Source organism: Neovison vison, chromosome 2 (assembly GCF_020171115.1).
Source record: "Neovison vison isolate M4711 chromosome 2, ASM_NN_V1, whole genome shotgun sequence".
NCBI classification, from domain to species: domain Eukaryota; kingdom Metazoa; phylum Chordata; class Mammalia; order Carnivora; family Mustelidae; genus Neogale; species Neogale vison.
The window spans coordinates 41,544,051-41,563,348 of NC_058092.1; the positions used below are offsets into that span (position 1 = coordinate 41,544,051).

The following is a 19,298-nucleotide window of genomic DNA, read 5'->3' on the forward strand; positions in this document are numbered from 1 at the left end:
GTGGAATTCTATTCCATTTCAGAGCATATGCTTGACACTTTCTTACAGAAGTGTTACCGGGAGACATACAGTGATGGTTATTGCTGCATTATTGGAGTAGGAAAAATTAAAAATAACCTAAATGTTCTGCATAGGAGAACTGATACATTGTGGTATACTTACATAATGGAATACTACATAGCAGGTAAAATGTACATATATATTCTCAAAATGGATTGTGTATGTACCTACATATATTCTCAGCATGGAAAATGTATGTATATATGTATAAATATGTACGTTTATGTATAAAGTATATATATGCATTTACTTATTTAACATGAACAAATTTCAATATTGAGTGAAAAAAAATTGTTTGCTGTTCTATTACTATTACCTAGAATAAAATACTCACTGAATCAATAAATGATGTTAAAGTAGGTCCTCCATGCAGCAGCATCTTTGGTAAGCAGGCTAAACCTCAAGCTTTCCTCCTTCCCTCCATTTAGTTGACTCCTCTTTTTTTCCTTCTAGGTGATGTGCTTTTCCAGGGCAGAGAGATATTTTATTCCTATCTACATTCCCTGGCTATTAATGATCCTGGCTTAGAATAGGCATTTGATAAATGTGTAGAAGTAATTAGTGAATATTGCTTATTATAATAATGCAGTGTTAAGAGAGGGCTTTGAATCAGGAATTGTAAGACCTCAATTCTCCGGCTTTTTAGGTTGCAGTTTTTGGTGTTTTTTTTTAAACCTTTCTGAGCTTCAGTTTTCTAAGAGTAATACCTGTTCTGCCTAAATCTCCAACACCATATTTAAATGTGTTACATGAGTGTAAGAGATTTCTAATATTTCACCAGGGAGAGAAAATACATGATTGTGAAGTTACTGTGGGAGTAGCTGTGCTTTGTATTCTTAGCACTGTCTACCTTCCTTTTAGGAGTTGTGTGAGCAATCTGTGTCCCAGAGGAGAGTCATCATTTCTTTTTTATTTCTAGTTTACCAACCTAGTTTATGTTTTTGCAAAGGGAGATTGGCTCTAAAATAGCAAGAACTCTGTTTTGTGGGTTGGGTTTTTTTTTTTTTTTTTTTTCCCTCAAAGCCATGAGAGTAAAATTTTCTTTGGTATCAGAATTATGACTCATGTCTGAAATATGTTTGTGTATATAGAGGAGAGGAGAAGAGGGAAAGTCAGGAAATTAATCTGGTTGCACTAGACTCCAGTTCCAGTTAACTTTCTTTTCTTTCCTTTTTTTTTGAAGATTTTATTTATTTATTTGACAGAGCTCACAAGGAGGTAGAAAGGCAGGCAGAGAGAGAGAGGAGGAGGAAGCATGCTCCCTGCAGAGCAGAGCACGATTCAGGACTCTATCCTCCTACCCTGAGATCATGACCTGAGCCAAAGGCAGACGCTTAACCCACTGAGCCACCCAGGCGCTCCCAGTTACTTTTTATCTTGAACTTGGATAGTGAGACCCTGAAGCAGCATGTTCCTTGGTTAGCCCAAGTACTGATAACCTGGAAGGTTGAATCATCTCTTATCTTCAGAAGAAAAATCATGAAAAGTCACTAAAATATGTATGGGTGTATACACACACGCGCGTGCGCACACACACACACACACACATACATGCTTATTATGTTGGGACAGTGGGCCATGGAAGCAGGGTTGAAATAAAACTTTGGCATTTTGATGGACTACCATAATAAAGAACTTCACTTAACAATAGAATATTATTTTATATGTGGATTAGCAAAAGGAGTTTCACTTTGCCAGGTGTAAAAAATTAGTAGTTTAAACTCAAATAAAGGGAGAGGATGGATGTTTGGCAGAAGAGAATCTGGGGCAGTTGGTAAACCTCAAGCTGTCCAGCTGTAGCATTTGGTAAGAGATGAGAGGCATGGAGCAAATCACCGAGGACACTGTACGCTAGGCTATGGCAAAGTGACCATAACCCCTAACCAGGACAAGAGGAATAATTGAACTGTCACAGGCAAATCAGGTCATATGGTACCCTTATTTGAAGGTGAAGAAGAGCCACTGATACAGTTACATACCCTACAAGGAATGGGAGGTTAAAAAAAATTTAGGCAGGAGTTTGGGCAAGTCTGAATAATCTTGACTGGAAGCGAATGAGAGGGGTATACGAACTGCTGGATGAAGGCGTGTAATTGAAAATGATTGTTGTTGTTCAACAGGGTAAAGAATTTGAACATGTGTAAATGCTATTGGGAAAGAGCCAATAGTCAAAGAAGTTGACAGTTGGTAGAGTGAGAGACCTAAGGAATGGTGATAAGGGTATGGAGCTCTTTTTTCATGTGACAAGTAGAAAAGGAGGCAAGAATGATTATAGGTGTGGGTGAATGTTCAGAGTAATGGCAAGACCTGATGGGACTAGGAGGTTGTTAGCTAGCTTCCAGGGTCTTCAGAGAAGCATTTGGATAGAGGAAGGGAAAAGTGTAAGGGGTAAGAAAAGAATGTTTCCTCCTGTATAGGTTGTCACAGGTATTTAGGTAGAAATATTTCTGAAGCACAGCTTAGGTCATTAAGGGTCAATGACACTTCAAAAAAGAAGTGGTCAGCACCAGCAACAGTGCCTTTTACTGGTGGTATATGACAAAACTGGAGAGTGCTAAAGTGGTCGTGGAGACCTGTGAGTATAGTTTGGTAGTAGTGATGCGTGGTTGTAGTAGGTGGGAAAGAAGCTAGAGTACAGGAGTGGGTGAAAGGTTAAGGTGCAGACAGTTGCCAAAAAGCTCCTCTGTGAAAGCAGTGAGAAAGGAGGTGGTAGTTAGGAGGAGATACAGCGTTTTGCTTTTGTTTAAAAAATGGCTGGAAATTGAGCTTGAGGAAGAACATTTAAAAAGTGCAATTACTTGGTGTGTTTGGTTTTTTCCCCTAGAGCGTGGAAAGGTAGAAGGGTCTGGTTGATGACGGTGAAGAGGTTGGTTGGGCCAGATTTTGAGTAATCTTGAATGGCATTATGAAGAAATGTTGACTTTACACATTAGTTCAAGGAAGCTTTTAAATATCTTTGTCTCATTTGAGAAGCTGTGCTTTAGAAATACTATTCTGGCAATAGCAAAGACTGGACTAAAAGGTAGCCAGACTGAAAGGAGACAGATTGCCTGTGAAGCATGTAGTGATGAGAGCCTGAATTAGGGCATTGGCAGTTCATGGGATGAAGAAGAGTTGGTATATTTGAGATTATAGTTCAGAGGTGGAATGAACACAACTTGGGGTGATGGAATGAAGGAGAATGTTTATAGAACCTAGTGGTTTCCGTCTGAGTTGACTGTATAACTGATAAATTCACAATAAGAGACCCAAAAGAAAGAGGAAACATTTGGTACTGGGGTGATTTATAATGGCTTTGTTGAGATAATTAATAATTAACATGCGGTGCAATTCACCCATTTAAAGCATACAATTCAGTGTTTTTAGTGTATTCACAGAGTTGTGCAACCATTCCCACAATCAATTTCAGAATGTTTTCATAAAGAAACCCATACCCATTAGCAGTCACTCCCCATGCTACCCTACTTCTATCCCTCCCCCCAGCCCTAGGCAACCATTAAATGTACTGTTAGTCTTTATGAATTTACCTATTTTGGACATTTCATATAAATGGAATTTTATGGTCCTTTGTGACTGGCTTCTTTCACTTAGCATAATGTTTTCAAAGTTACCCGTGTAGAGGATCACTTTTTACCTTGTATCATGCTCACCTCCTTGCATGTTTTATCTCCTCCTCTGCAACATTAATGCCTTGAGGGCAGGGACTATTGTTATATACTCTAGAGCTGTATCTAGCACATATTTTTGTATTCAGTTGTAACTTAGAAAAATTTGATACATCATAAATTAGAAGTTAACTCAGTAACCACAAAATTAAGTTAACCAGAATGATCTGCTCCCACACATGCTTACTCCCTGAGATGTGTTTTTGTTTGCTGTCATGGAATAAGTTGGTACCATGCCAGTGGTTCAGGTTCTGACATTAATTTGTGACCTTGGGTAAGTCATTATATCGTTGTTATACTCTCTGGAGACACTTAACTGAAAACAAGGATAAAAGTCCCAACCCAATCTGAAACTGAGGAATAACTAAGATAATTCAAGTTGATGGGATTTGGATAGAGTTGGGGTTTATCTAGACAACCTCTGAGAAGAGATTAACAAATGTTTAGCTCTGTTACCTAATCCTCTTGGGACGGAGTAGCCTTTATTCATAGGATTAGGTATTTTGGCCCCTTGATTCTTTTCAGTCCCCATTTTCAAGGTCCTGGTGTGCTGCTGCTTTTGTTACCATTCTGGGGCATTTTACCTATGTTATGTTCCCTAGCTTTTTTCTCTGAAATACTTCAGACACTTGTTTCTTAAGGCATTAACCAGTACACTAACTGTGTTGCATAGCTTCCAGTCTTCTAATTCCTGTTGTCTTAATGGGCTGTTTGTAATTGAATACAAATATTTAAAAATTTGAAACTTACCCTATCTACCTTCTTGAAACAAACAACTTATAAATAAATGCAGTCTCCTCCTCCCCCATCTTTTGGGGAGTTGTTCGTGCTTTTATTTTAAAAAAAACTCATATTGGGTGTATACTTGAAGGTCATGTATCAATAAATAATACAGTCTTCGACTTTCAAGATCTCATGGCAGTTCAGTGGGAGGAGGCAGACGTATAAACACATTGCAGCGGAAGGTGCAGAGCCATGTGTGAGTGGTTATGGGAGCACATGTGGAAGAAGTGATTGGGACCATGTTTTGAAGCAAGTGTCACCTGGCATTTCTGTACTAACAAGTGTAAACAGAAGCAGCCGGATGAAGAGGACCTGCATTCTTTGGCCTCACAATAACCGGGAGTGGTGGAGGTTTCTGGCTCCCCATTTTAAAGAGTAGTCCAAAGCTCAGAAAAGCTCAGTGGCTGACTCTTGAACATAGATTCTAGACTCAGCTTCTATATTTGTCCCCTCCCTCACTCACTGCAACCATGCCCCTTATGCAAGGATAAAAGGTAGCTGTGCAGAGTATTAACAGTGCTCTGGCATCCTCTCTCTTTTAAATCTTCCTCGCTAAGCAGATGATTCCCCCTTTCTGTGTCTAGCCTACTGCCAGTGTCCTCCGTGCATTGAGCATTCCAGGGCTGTAGCAGTAGTGAATATTGCTGATGTCATTGTTTGCCTTATTGGGATTTTGCTCTTTGTTTCACAGGGAGCTGTGATTGGTATAGACGATGAGGACGACAGCACCTTCACAATAACTGTTGATCAGAAAACCTTCCATTTCCAGGGTGAGCTAAAAGAAGAGATTCTTTCTCTTCACAGCCCTAACTGCTTCTTTCCTCCCTCTTTTGGGTGTTTGCTGGATGACTTGAATGGTTTTGCAACTGATCCTGCATGAATGAGTGCACGGGAACGTTCTGGATGAAGTGGTACTGCAGGTTAGGCAGGGATTTGTATCTGCAGTGGATACAGATCTATTTGAGACGACTGTGGATCACACTGCAATTGGAGATTAAACATTTAAAGGATAAAAATCAGTGAAGGGAGAGAGTAATGGGCTGCTGCTGCTGCTGGCTTGTGTTTACAGAAGGTTGCTGATCTTTTATCGAGGAGTGTGGTTCTGCCTCTGCATGAAGAGTCTAAAGACTGATTGTGAAGGTTGCAGTGTTTGTCAGTGTGGAACTCAAAATGTAAATTAAATTGAAGCTAATGGCAGCCTTTGGCTTAAAGGTTTTGCTTTGCTTCAAGAACTGCAAGTTTGCATTCATTTCATCTGTATTTCTGTGTCTTGTCTGCCAGCCGTCATTTCTCTGCTATTATCCTTTTTATAGTTAATAACACCCATGCCATCTGCCACTGCTATGTTTCGACATTGCATGCTATGGTTCGCCGGTAGAAAGGGTAAGGTACTGTATGATCATTCTCATTTCATCTTGCTTTGAAAACTCTAAAGCAGCACATAAAAGCCGATTTTAATGATGCTGTCCTAATGTACCTCTCATCTATTAGAAGTGTTTATTAGCTTTGCTATTAATGTTTTTGTTATTTTGCTTATCCAGAGTAACCTCTATTTTACATTTAAAGCCGTCCAGGAAACTTAGAAGCTTTGGAGATGTTAGCAGTTTCTCTGAACTACAAGTGACAATACACTGTGATAGATGCTAGGTATACCATTGTAAATAAATATTAAGTAAGTTTGTAGTTTAAAAATGTTTTGGTTATGGGGTCTAACAGTGATCAGGTATATTATGTAAGATGTGGAGACAGCTGTTGTCCTTCCATTGCTAGGATAGTATATTGAAGTTATTGTTCGTCACTTTTGTTTAAGAAATTGACTCATAGAAATGAAAGATGCAGCTTGTATGTGATAGAGACAAACCAATATAACTCAATAGTGGTATCTCTGATGCTTTTAGGAAAAGCATTCTTAAAATATTCATGGTGTTTGGTCATACTCTTTACTCAGAGCTGCTTAACTAATGATACTTTCCTGAAATTTTCCATGCATTTAACTTTTTAGAACATGTTAAATATTATGAAAGCACAGGGCCTTTATTTTTAGGTTGACTATATAATGCTGTTTATAAGCTAAAGCAGGTAACATCCCCACGCTGAAACTCTTTACTTGATTAAAGATGAATACTTAAATGCATTTCAGGTAATAGCTCCTAGATGCAGGTGAAGGCTACAGTATGGAATTCTCTCCTCTGCCGTTATTAAGGAGATAACGCCTTTGGACTTCTGGAAGCTGTCTTATTTGCCTGTTTAAAAGAGAGGAGACTCAGACCTCTAGAGCAAGGACACCTGTACCTTCTGATTTATTTAGATTATTTATGTTAAATATTCCAATATTTATGTGACTTGCTTATAAAACAAACAATTCCTTTAATTCCTGAAACGATTTAAATAACAAGTGTAAATAAGACTTAAATGTATTTTTAGAGCATGCAACTCTTTTTTTTTTTAAGACTTAAATGTATTTTTCAAATGATTTCTTGGGTTCTGAGACTGTCAGATTGATTATTTTCTACTGTTATAGTAAGGGGAGCTTCGAACAACATGACATTATCTGGCTTTTGTAAAGAACTCACCAGGACCTCTTTCTATATATTCTTGGCAATAATGAGAGTTATTTCACATAGGTCCTTACTTAAAAGAAAATCTCTGAAAATTTGATAAGCTTTCAATGTCTGATCTTAATTCTTGATCAGAATTGAAAGCAAGTTTGGCTGGATATATATTAGCATATGCTTAAATGTGTTGAAGTTTTTATTTCATTTACTGGAATTTTTTAAAGCAAATAAAAGTATCAGTTGACCTCTCTAAAGCAAATTCTACTTACTATCAACTGTTAAAGGGAAAACTAGAATTTGTTGAGATACATTCATTTATTCAACATCCATTTTAGGCATTATTTTAAGTTCTGGGGATACAGTAGTGAACAAAACAGATAAAATTCTTTATCCTCTTGGGTCATCCATCTGGTAGAGGAGAAAGTCCAATGAAATAAAAAGTTACTTATACTGTGTGTGTGTATGCTAGTAAAATATGAATAAGGGAGTGCTAAATCCTGGGAAGAAAAAAATAAAGCAGAAAAGAAGAAAATGAAATAAAGTGAGATTGTGTATAGGCAGAGGGAGGTTTTGACATTTGAGAGTGGCTAGGGAAAGACTCATTGGGATGGTGGTGAAAGACCTGAAGGAAGTGAAGGAAGAAGCTTTAAGGCTTTGTTGGGGATGGTGGTACATCATTACTAGGCAGAGGAAATAGTAAGCGCAAAAGAGTGTGCCTGCCACATTTGAAGAACAGCAGGGAGGCCAGTTCTAGTTGGAATGCAAATAATCATGGGGAGGGGTAGTGGGAAATGAAGTATACAAGGTAACAGAAGTTGATCATGGGAGGCCTCATCTGTCATGGTAAGAATGTTGAATTTTGGGGTGCCCGGGTGGCTCAGTTGTTAAGTGTCTGCCTTCAGTTCAGGTCACAATCCCAGGGTCCTGGGGCTCAGGCTCCCTGCTCAGCAGGAAGCCTGCTTCTCTCCCACCCCCCCTGCTTGTGTCCCCTTTTCTTGTTGTCTCTGTCAAATAAATAAAATCTTAAAAAAAAAAAAAAGGAATGTTGAATTTTACTGAAAAGAGAAGCCATTAGAGGGTTTTGAGCAGAGGAGTAACACGATGGGATTTTTTAACGATATCACTCTGGCCACTCTGTTGAGAATAAAATGTAGGAGGCAGGGACAGAAGCAGGGAAACTAGTTAGGCTATTGTAATTCAGAAGAGAGGTGATGGTGGTTCCCACAGGGTAGCAGTTGGGATAGAGAGGCAGTGAGAAATGGTTAAATTACATATGTATTTAAAATAAACTTTTTGAGGTATAATTAATATACCACAAAATGTGTACATTGTAAAAGTTCAGTGAGTATTGAGAAATTTATTTAGTCATAACTGCTACCACAATCAAGAAATTGAACATTAATATCATCCGAGAGATTCCTTTCTTCTTCCAGTATCTACTCCCAGCTGCTGGCCCCAAGCAACCACTGATTTACTTTCTATGACTACAGATTTTTCTTTTGGAGAGTTTCATGTAAATAGAGTCTTACTTTATGTATTCTCTTTTGTCTGGCTTTATTTTAGCTCAGCATCATGTTTTTCGTAGTCATCCATGTTGTTATATGTATTGGTAGTTTGTTTCTTTTATATTGTTAAGTAGTAGTGTGTCATATGATACTGTATTTCAAAGGTCAAAGTGTAGCATGTGAAAGAAAGGAGTCTAGGTTGACACCAGGATTTTTGGCTTGCCACAAGAGTGGAGCTGCCATTAACTGGGATGGGGAGACTATTGGAGGAATTAGTTTGGGGAAGGGGATGTGGGCATCAGAAGCTTAGCATTGGACATGCTTACGAACAATTCTAGATGCCTGTCGGACATCCAGACAGATGTCAAATAGGCAGTTGAAGTGTCAGATTTAGGGGAAAAGTTCATGCTGAAGAAATAAATTTGGGAGTCATTGGCATATAGATGGTATTTAGAGCCACAAGAATTTAGGAGTAAGTGTAGAGAGACAAGAGGGGTCTAGGTAATGAGCCCTGAAGCATTCCGACATCTATTTAAATGGAACAGAGCTGAGGTAAAACTAGCAGAGAAGATTGAAAAGAATCAATGAAAAAGGAGGGGGAAACCTAGGCGAATGCAATAGTCTGGAAGCCAAAAGAGTATTTCTAAAAAGGGAGAAGCATGATCAGCTGTGTCATATGCTCCTGATAGATCAAGTAAGTTGAGGGATGAGAAGGGATCAGAGGATTTAACAATTCAGAGTCCACTGATAACATTGAGAAGAACTTCAGAGAGAATCTAAAGCCAACTCCATGCTGGGTGAAGAGCCCGACATGGGGCTTAATCCCATGATAGTGAGATCATGACCTGAGCCAAAACCCAGAGTTGACTGCCCAACTGGCTGAGCCACCCACGTGCCCCAAGAAGAACAATTTTTTTTTCTGTTTTCTTTTTTATTAATACATAATTGTTTCAGGGGTACACGACTGTGATTCATCAGTCTTAGACAGTTCATAGTGCTCACCATAGCACATACCCTCCCCAAAGTCCATCACCCAGCCACCCCATCCCCCTGACTCCTTCCATTCAGCAACCCTCAGTTTGTTTCCTGAGATTAAGAGTCTCTTATGGTTTGTCTTCTTCTCTGGTTTCATCTTGTTTCATTTTTCCCTCCCTTCCCCCATGATCCTCCGTCTTGTTTCTCAAATTCCTCATTGCCAGTGAGAGCAGATGATAATTGTCTTTCTCTGATTGACTTATTTCCCTTAGCATAATACTCTCTAGTTCCTCCACATCATTGCAAATGGTAAGATTTTGTTTTTGGTTTTTTTTATGGCTGCATAATACTCCATTGCATATATATACCACATCATCTTTATCCATTCATCTATTGGTGGACATCTAGGTTCTTTTCCATAGTTTGGCTGTTGTGGACATTGCTGCTATAAACATTGGGGTGCAAGTACCCCTTCAGATCACTACATTTGTATCTTTGGGGTAAATACCCAGTAGTGCCATTGCTGGGTCATAGAGTAGCTCTATTTTCAACTTTTTGAGGAACCTCAATACTGTTTTCCAGAGTGGCTGCACCAGCTTGCATTCCCACCAAGAGTATAGGAGGGTTCCCCTTTCTCAACATCCTCGCCAACACTTGGCCGTTTCCTAACTTACTAATTTTAGCCATTCTGAGTGGTGTGAGGTGCTATCTCACTGTGGTTTTGGATTTGTATATCCCTCATGCCCTGTGATATGGAGCACTTTTTCATGTGTCTGTTGGCCATTTGGATATCGAGAAGAACAATTTTAAGATAGAAATAAACAGTGCTTTCAACTTCTGCTGTAAAGGGAAGGTGAGAATATGGTAGTAGCTGGAGAGGGGAGTGAGAACAAATTTTTTCATGTGATAAGGGAAATAAGAGGCATGTTTATGTGGTACTGGCAGTGTTTCAGTAAAAACGGGAAAATTGATGCAACAGAGAAGGGGGAGAATTGCTGGATGACTGTTCTTGAGAAGGCTAGAGAGAATGGTATCTAATACACAGGTGGAGGAGGCATTGCCTTTTGCTAAGAGAACAGACAGTTCATTCATAGCAACAAGAAGGTCAAGTGTATGAAAATATATGTAGGTAGGTTGTTACCTGTCACCTTCATTTCCATTGTGGTTTAAATTTCTAGCTACCCTCCATATCCTGTATGTGAAACATCATTTGTTTAAAGAGGATTGGTACCAGGAAAAAAAAAAAAAAAACCTTCCTGAAACAGATTATTTATCATTGCAATGATTAATTCTGGTAACTTGGTATTTCAAAATAGGTATTTCAAAATATCTTCAGTTTTAAAGAGATGCCATAAAATTATCAAAACAAAGTTAATTTTTTAAAAAAGATTCTATTTATTTGACACAGCGAGAGAGCTAGCAAGAGAGAGAGCACGAGCAGGGTGAGTGGCAGGCAGAGGCAGAGGGAGAAACAGGCTCTCCCTCTGCAAGGACTCTGGGATTGTGACCTGAGCTTAGGGCAGATGCTTAACTGACTGGGCCACCCAGGCACCCCAAAACAAAGTCAATTTAATTTAACTTGAGATTTGAGAAAAAAAAATACTCTATATAGGTAATCACTGAAATTACAATCTAGCATGTTAGATCTTTAAACAGGTTTGAAAACTACAACTTCACTCTGTCCTTTCAGAGATGAAAAATATTTGCCAATTTATCTTTATGAACTGCCTCTTTTTTCTTGAACAGGGCAGAAAAAATCATTCCCTTTCTTACCTGTCAGCTAAAGTTATTTGCATTTAGATTCTTTATTAGACAGTAAATGGAAAGCAGTTTTGGTATTAGACTGGCTATTGAGCTCAAACATAATTGTGTATATAGTATGTGTAATTCCCCATTCTCAGAACTGAGAGTATACTGGTATATAAGATTTAGGCCATGATGACAGGGAGCTTGTAAAGAAGTAATTGGACTGAAATATGAAAGGTGCTCTCACAATGGAAATATGTGTAAGACACTGAAATAATGAGGAGGCAAAAAAGACAGTTACTCTGTGTTTTATAGAGGAGTAGGATTTTTTGTTACCAGGTGATTATTTTTATAATCAAAATTAAAAATCACAGTAACTATATGGGATGCCTAGGGTGGCTTGGTCATTAGGCATCTGCCTTCAGCTCCAGTCATGATCCCAGGGTTCTGGGATTGAGCCCTCCATTGGGCTCCCTGCTTGGCGGGAAGCCGCCTTCTCCCTCTCCCACTTCCCCTGCTTATGTTCCCTCTCTCGTTGTGTGTGTCTCTCTCAAATGAATAAATAAAATCTTCAAAAAATAATAGTAAAATAAAAAAATAAAAGTAACAGTAACTGTAAAAATGTCAAGATGTGCAGCAGTATATAATGTAAAAATTAAAAGATTCCTATCACCGGGTTCTTTCTCCCTCCTCTTCCTCTTTAGCTCTTCTCTGTGGCAGACTTCTAAAGATTGAAGAAGTTTGTTAGGCTGAGAGATGTTGTAGCATGTGCAAAGGCATGGAAATATGTTGCTGCCAGTGTGTTCAGAGAACTACAAATGTTTGGTACTGCTAGAATGATGAGGAGATGAGACAGAGGTGTACATCTAATACAAAGAAGTTATATTTTTATCCTGAGGTCAGTGGAGAGCCAGCAAAGCAGAGTTTTTTGTTTTTGTTTTTTAAAGATTTTATTTATTTATTTGACAGAGAGAGATCACAAGTAGGCAGAGAGGCAGGCAGAAAGAGAGAGAGAGGGAAGCAGGCTCCCTGCTGAGCAGAGAGCCTGATGCGGGACTTGATCCCAGGACCCTGAGATCATGACCTGAGCCGAAGGCAGCGGCTTAACCCACTGAGCCACCGAGGCGCCCCGCAAAGCAGAGTTTTAAGCAGAGAAGAGACAGAGTAAAAACATGGGCTTTAGATAAATAGTTGTGATTGTTTGGTAAGGCCCTGAATGGGTTAAAGCTGCAGTAATGGGGAAGGAGAAGAGGAAATAGACTTGAGATTTTAGACTTGAGATCTGTAGAAACTAGTGACTGCTGGGAAATGGGAGGTGAGAGAATGGTGGTCATAAAGGTAGTGTTCCTGGCTTGGCTTGCTGTTTGGATATTGTCAATATCTGAAGTTGAGGAGCTAGGGAAACAGGTACAGTTGGTGAGGGATCTCCTGTGTCTGTGGGACACATCTAGCTATAGATGGTGATGGCAATTGGATCTGAATTTGCACTGAAGATGGGAGATCTGTGGCTAGCAGTAAGTAGAACTAGCAGTTGAGAAATTGAATGCCTAAGAGCTAGGCAGATAAGTAAATGAGTGAGGGGTAAAGCTAGATGAAGATTTTAGCAATTTGGAAAGCTCATGCCATGTTTGAAGTGTTAGTTGCTGCTTAGTTCCAGACAGTTGTAGGCTTTTGGTAGTGCTTGTCCAGTGTCGGCAGATTATCAGGTTTTTCAGTAGAAGCCAGAAAATCAGACATTATTTGTGTGTGTGGGATTTGACTATGTATATGTTAAATCTCTAAATTAAACGATAACAGCAACAAACTGTGTAAGCGAATGAAACGCATCTGTGGGCTAGATAAAACCTCTCTATATTTTCAGTCTCTGGTTAAAACTATAGAATAGTGGGTATGACCTTTCTGGGAGATCTGAATGAGAAGAGAGCTAAGGATCAAATCTGGGAGCACATTAGAGAGGAACCATCAACAGGCTCAAAGGAATGTTCGGAGAGATTGGGATGAAATATTAGTTTCAACCTGTGCAAATACTGTATTTATAGTTGCCTGTCAGCAGTTCATATGGCTTAATCCAATAATAGAAGACTAGGTAGTTCACACTAAGACTATTAGTTCACACTAATAATTAGAAAAATACCCAGTCATTTGAATTTTACCTTCAAATAAAATTGTGTCTATTTAATGCTTTATATATAAGGGTTTACAGTGTTACTTATAGTGTATTGGAATGATAATAATGATAGCTACATTTATTGGATTTTTCTTATGCCATCACTATACAGAGTTTTACTTGTGTTAACTCTGTTCTCATGATCTTATGATGGAGGTACTATTACTGTTTTTATTTTACAGATAAGGAAACTGTCAACAGATAGATTTTGCAAGGCAGAAGTGGTATTTGAACACAAACAGTTGTGCTCTGGGGCCATTCTCCTAAGTGCTACAAAATAGTTATTGTAGAGATTTGTTAACTAGTTTATAATTAACTTTTATAATTTTATTAGAAAAGGAATTAATGTAAAGCATAAGGAACTTTAAATTACAATGCAGTTTAATGCAATTAAAAAAAATTTTTTTGTGGTATTCGTGTTCTGCATGTTCCGTTACTTTGTAGTGAAGGTAGTAACAACAATCACCATTACTATTACCAAATATCTGTTAAGAACCAGGCACAATGTTCAGTAGGCACTGTATATTCCTTCCATAGTTCAGCTCTTCAACAATAAGGGTAGTTTTAGAGTTAGAGAAGCAGGTTTAGAGAAGTTAAGTGTCCAGGATTGGTGGATTAGTGCTCAGGCCTCTCTAGATCAGTAGTTCTTGAAGTGTGCTATTGGACCAGCAGGATCAGCATCACCTGGGAACTTGTTAGAAAAAGGGAATCTCTCTGGTCTGGCTCCAGACTTGCAAAATCAGAAACTCTGGGAATGAGCCCTCTAGTGATTTTGATGTACTATGAAGTTTGAGAGCCATTGGTCTGGATCCAGTGGTTTCACATGTTACTCCAATTTCCTCTCTTAACACACTTACACGTTAGATGGAATATCTTCAAATTATATATGAGTGAAATGAGACAGTCAGGTGACCTGGTCTTGATCTTAGATTATCTTACTATGTATGCCCTAACCTACTTAGAGGGAGTGTCTTGGGTTAAGCAAACCTGGTGTGTGATAAATCTAAAATTTTTAAAGATGGAAATTAGATGTTTTAGTTCCTCATAAAATCCTTTACTTTCAAAGGATTTTACTGAAGATGTCATTTAGGCAGTATATTCTCCAAAATGATTTCAACTATGAAATTTGTTTGCAAATTTACTTGGATATACTTTTAAAACAACACAAGTTGCATAAGACAAAATACAGTATTTTTAAACATTAAAAAATCTTTAAATTAGAATCTTCAGGAATTGTGTGTTAGTAGAAGTTATCTGTGGTTGGACTGATAGTTGACCTTTTCAACTCCATCCATTAGAGCTTTCTCATTTATTAAAATGCAGAATTACTACAAATCAGCCCAGTGGTAAAGGAAAGGGTTTATTTCAGGAAAGTTTTATTGATCAAGTATATTAGGGCAATATCATCCCTACTGCATTAATATTAATCAGTGCAACATGGTACATTCTTACATTAATCATTTTAGAAGGATAGATAGTACATCATTAGACTAACCTGTGGTTGAAGGCTTATGTGTCTTCTGCTTTAAAATAATCATCCTAGCCTTATTATTAGTAAACAAATTCATTATCTTATTAATGATTTTTTGAAAAATCTCCCCCTGCAGTTTCATATTTTTGATTTTTACATGATAACCCCTCCTCAAAACCAGATAACCATTTAAAAAGACCTTGTGTAAAGGAGGTAAATCAACTATAATTCTTAATTAGATGTAGGCCTTAAAAGTGGGGGAAATGCCACTGAATTCATTTGTTGGCAGTTTGTTGTGTTGGATGAAGATTGGAGATATCTGTGGTATACTTTTTCTCTTCTTAATTTGCTTTCTGTTTAAGACCCTCACTGAATATTTGAAATTATTTTTCCAATTTTAGCCAGTTACAGACTGTTGGGCTTACTGAGTAGCTAGGATTAGAGTAGATATTTGACTTTTTATTAGTAAGTTACATTTTTATTCCATCATTCCCTTTTCCATAATTTTTAAGTAGTAAATTACCTGCTCACTGTAGAAACTTGGGAAAATTATAGAGTAGTATAAAGATGATACTAATAATCACCATAATCCTATCATCCAGAGATAATTATTCATAACATGCTTGTGGATTTCCTTCTGATCCTTTAATTTGTGTATGTGTAATAAAATTGAGTTATCCTGTATAAAAATTTCAGGATTTTAATTTTTTAAAAAAGATTTACTTACATATTTTAGAGAGAATGCCTGGTGAGTGGGGTTGAGGGGTGGAGGGAGACAGAGTTGGAGAGGTAGAGAAGCAGGTTCCCCAAAAAGCAGGGAGCCCTGCTGTGAGATCTCATTACCCTGAGTTTATAACCTGAGGCAGAACCAAGAGTCAGACACTTAACTGATTGAGTCACCCAAGCACCCTCTCTATTTTAAATAATGCTGTGTTGAACATCTTGCACATAAATCTTTAATAAAGTCTCTGTTTACCTTAGGATAGGTAAATTCTGAGAGAATTTATCAGAGCAAAAGACATACATATTTTTAATGTTTCTGAAACAGTTCTCCGTAATTGCTTTCAAGAGAGATTGTGTTTATACTCCCTCTGCTTCATCACACCCTGCATCAGTACTTAATGTTATCATTTTAAGAGAATGTCAGCCAGTGCCTCTCCTCAAAAATACAGGTTTTTTTTGTTTTTCATTTTTTTATTTATTCATTTGACAGAGATCACAAGTAGGCTGAAAGGCAGGCAGAGAGAGAGAGAGAGAGAGAGGAGGAAACAGGCTCCCCAATGAGCAGAGAGCCTGACGTGGGGCTCAATCCTAGGACCCTGGGATTATGACGCAAGCTGAAGGCAGAGGCTTTAACCCACTGAGCCACCCAGGCGCCCCTCGAAAATATGTTTTAATGTGTTTATTTCTTGTTTGGTAACTTGTTCATTCTTTTGTCCACTTGGTTGTTGGTGCTAGCTCATCTTTTTCTTATATCCTTCTTTGATGAAAGGGAATGGGAAGTAGTCTTAGACTCATGCATTAACCCTACCATCTGAGAAATTGCTAATATACATTAAATTATTTTTTTTAAGATTTTATTTATTTATTTGACAGACACAGTGAGAGAAGGAACAGAAGCAGGGGGAGTGAGAGAGGGAGAAGCAGGCTTCCCACTGAGCAGGGAGCCTGACGCTGGACTCAATCCCAGGACACTGGTATTATGACCCAAGCTGAAGGCAGATGCCTAATGACTGAGCCACCCAGCCACCCCATTAAACAATCTTTTTACCCAGTTTGGTTTTTTTTTTAATTTTAATTTTTTAGTTTTTAACTTTTTAAAATTAACATATAAATAATGTGTTATTTGCTTCAGGGTTACAGGTCTATGAATCATCAGGCTTACACATTTCATAGCACTCAGCATAGGACCATAGCACATACCCTCCCCAGTGTCCATAACCCAGCATCCCTGTCACTATCCCCAACCCCGGGCAACCCTCAGTTTGTTTCCTGAGATTAAGAGTCTCTCTCATGGTTTGTCTCCCTCCCCAGTCCCATCTTGTTCCATTTTTTTCCTGTCTACCCCCAACGACCCCACACCCTGCCTTTCAAATTCCTCATATCAGAGAGATCATATGATAATTGTCTTTCTCTGATTGACTTATTTTGCTTCACATAATACCCTCTAGTTCCATCCACATTGTTGCAAATGGCAAGATTTGGGGTTTTTTGATGGCTGCATAGTATTCCATTGTGTATATATACACACCCCATCTTCTTTATCCATTCATCTGTTGATGGACATCTAGGTTCTTTCCATAGTTTGGCTATTGTGTACATTACTGCTATAAACATTTGGGTGAACGTGCCCCTTCAGATCACTACATTTTTAACTTCAGGGTAGACCCAGTAGTGTGATTGCTGGGTCATAGGTTAGCTCTATTTCCAACTTTCTAAGGAAACTCCATACTGTTTTCCAGAGTGGCTGCACCAGCTTGCATTCCCACCAGTTCTTTACCTAGTTTGGAACACGGCTTGGTAGGTGTTAGTGTGGAGAGTAAATGAAGACATACAAAGGAAATGATTAGTATATTATGTAATGTGTATTTGAAAATATGCATGAAAGTAGGCTCTGTGAGTTGAACAAAGACTTGCAGAATGTGAGGGGGATGTATTCCTGCTTCATACTGCAAAGTCCTTAATCATACCTTCCCCCGTATACAATATTTATTCGTAAGACGTATTCATACATTTTAATTCCTTTCCTTCAAAAATAGCCATATAGGCAGTGGACCAAAGTCTTATGTGCCAAAGTCTAAGGAGTGTTCCATTAATGATACAAATTTACTGTTTGCAGCATGCATAATGATTTCTCAATTACATTATGTTTATAAAATTTACACTTACTGTCATTCCTATTGACACTTTTAATTTTTCTACTAATTAAAAAAATGATGGAATAGAATGCAAAATATATTGAAGTGGTTGCATGAGTGCTGTTCTTCAAATGGAGATGGTGATGCTGCAAGAATTAAATTGTTGCATGGCAGACTTAGCTCAGTGTAGTGGTACAAAATGTCCATTTGTTGCTTGATATTAAAAAAATACAGATGTTCCTCTGAGGAGTCAGTGTACAAGAAAGTGTAGGGTATGTGAAAGTTGAATAAGCAAGTACTGCTTACATAAAAATGTAATATCCTACCTCAGGAAACTTTGGGAACTCAACAGTAATTTGAGGGACAATTAAGTATTAAGTGATACACACTTGTAAGTGTAATGGTTCAAGGAAGGGAGTGATACTGACAGATTTTCGATGGTTTTCAAACTTGAAATGAAGGCATTTTTAACAAATGCAATCTTATTTAGAAACCCAGGTGTGAGGTAGAAAAAAGTAGAATTCATCTGGTTGAAGTCAGAGGGTTGGAGGGCCTAGAGCTCTGCCTGCGGCAGCTCATAGGCACTTTGAAAAAATACCAGTGTTGAAATTTATTCCTTCCCTCCATCCATTTAGTCATTCATTTTAATGGCCAACAAATATTTGAGTGTTTATTGTATACTAGACACTAGGCTAGTTTCTGAGTATAAAGTAGTGAGCAAAGCAAAATGCTTATCCTCAAGTATTTCATGTTTTGAAAAATCATTATTCCAGAGGTTTTCTAGTTGTACCATTTCAGGTAGTACTCTGACTCCAGGTTAAATATCCCTGAGTAAAAGCTTTTTCTTATGGTAGCCTGGACTGCACTCATCCTTGTTTTACTTTTAGGCAACGAAATAGCTGATGAATTCTAAGAAAATACTCTGCCACAGTCCTCTTTGTCTTTTTAGCCTCCTACATTAACTCCACATGAAGTTTATGAACATTGATTCTCATGATTGTGAGGCTTCCATCAGTGTACTCCACATGTATCATTAGTCCAGCATATAAACTGAAGTTGTGTTTATCATTGCATTTTCTCAATACTAAATTTGGAGGACCTAAGATAGTTTGATTAATACCCCAGAAAAAATAATTAGAATTCAGAAAACTGTAAAGAAGCTGCATCTTTGGCAGCAGCTTTTTCTGCCAATGGATTCTGTCCTTGTGCTTTAATAAAATCATTTCTTTTGCACCAAAGAAAGAAAGAAAGAGGAAAGGAAAGGAAAAAGGAAAAGGGAAAGGAAAGGAAAAAGAAAAGCTGCATCTTTGCTGGGTTGCTGGCCTTAATGAAGACATCTGTTTTGGGTGATTGTCTAGTAGAAGGAATCAGAGTAGCATATAAAAGAGAATGGAGCTAGCCCATGCATATAGGTGACTTAAGTCAAGTGGTGTTAGATGTCAGTGGGCTTTTTTTTTTTTTTTTTTCATCCTGGGGAGGATGATTGGATATCTTTTCTGGTAAAGGTGATATA

General features: G+C 38.1%; 1 protein-coding gene across 2 annotated transcripts in view; it reads left to right on the top strand.

Annotated features, from left to right (window-relative positions):
- The window catches only part of OSBPL9 (oxysterol binding protein like 9), a 173,004-nt gene that overhangs the window by 54,700 nt on the left and 99,006 nt on the right, over nt 1-19,298 (top strand). For both annotated transcript variants that reach the window (XM_044238216.1, XM_044238217.1), the window contains exon 3: nt 5,200-5,278. In XM_044238216.1, coding sequence (XP_044094151.1) covers nt 5,200-5,278 — 79 coding nt within the window. The remainder of the gene's footprint in view (nt 1-5,199; nt 5,279-19,298) is intronic.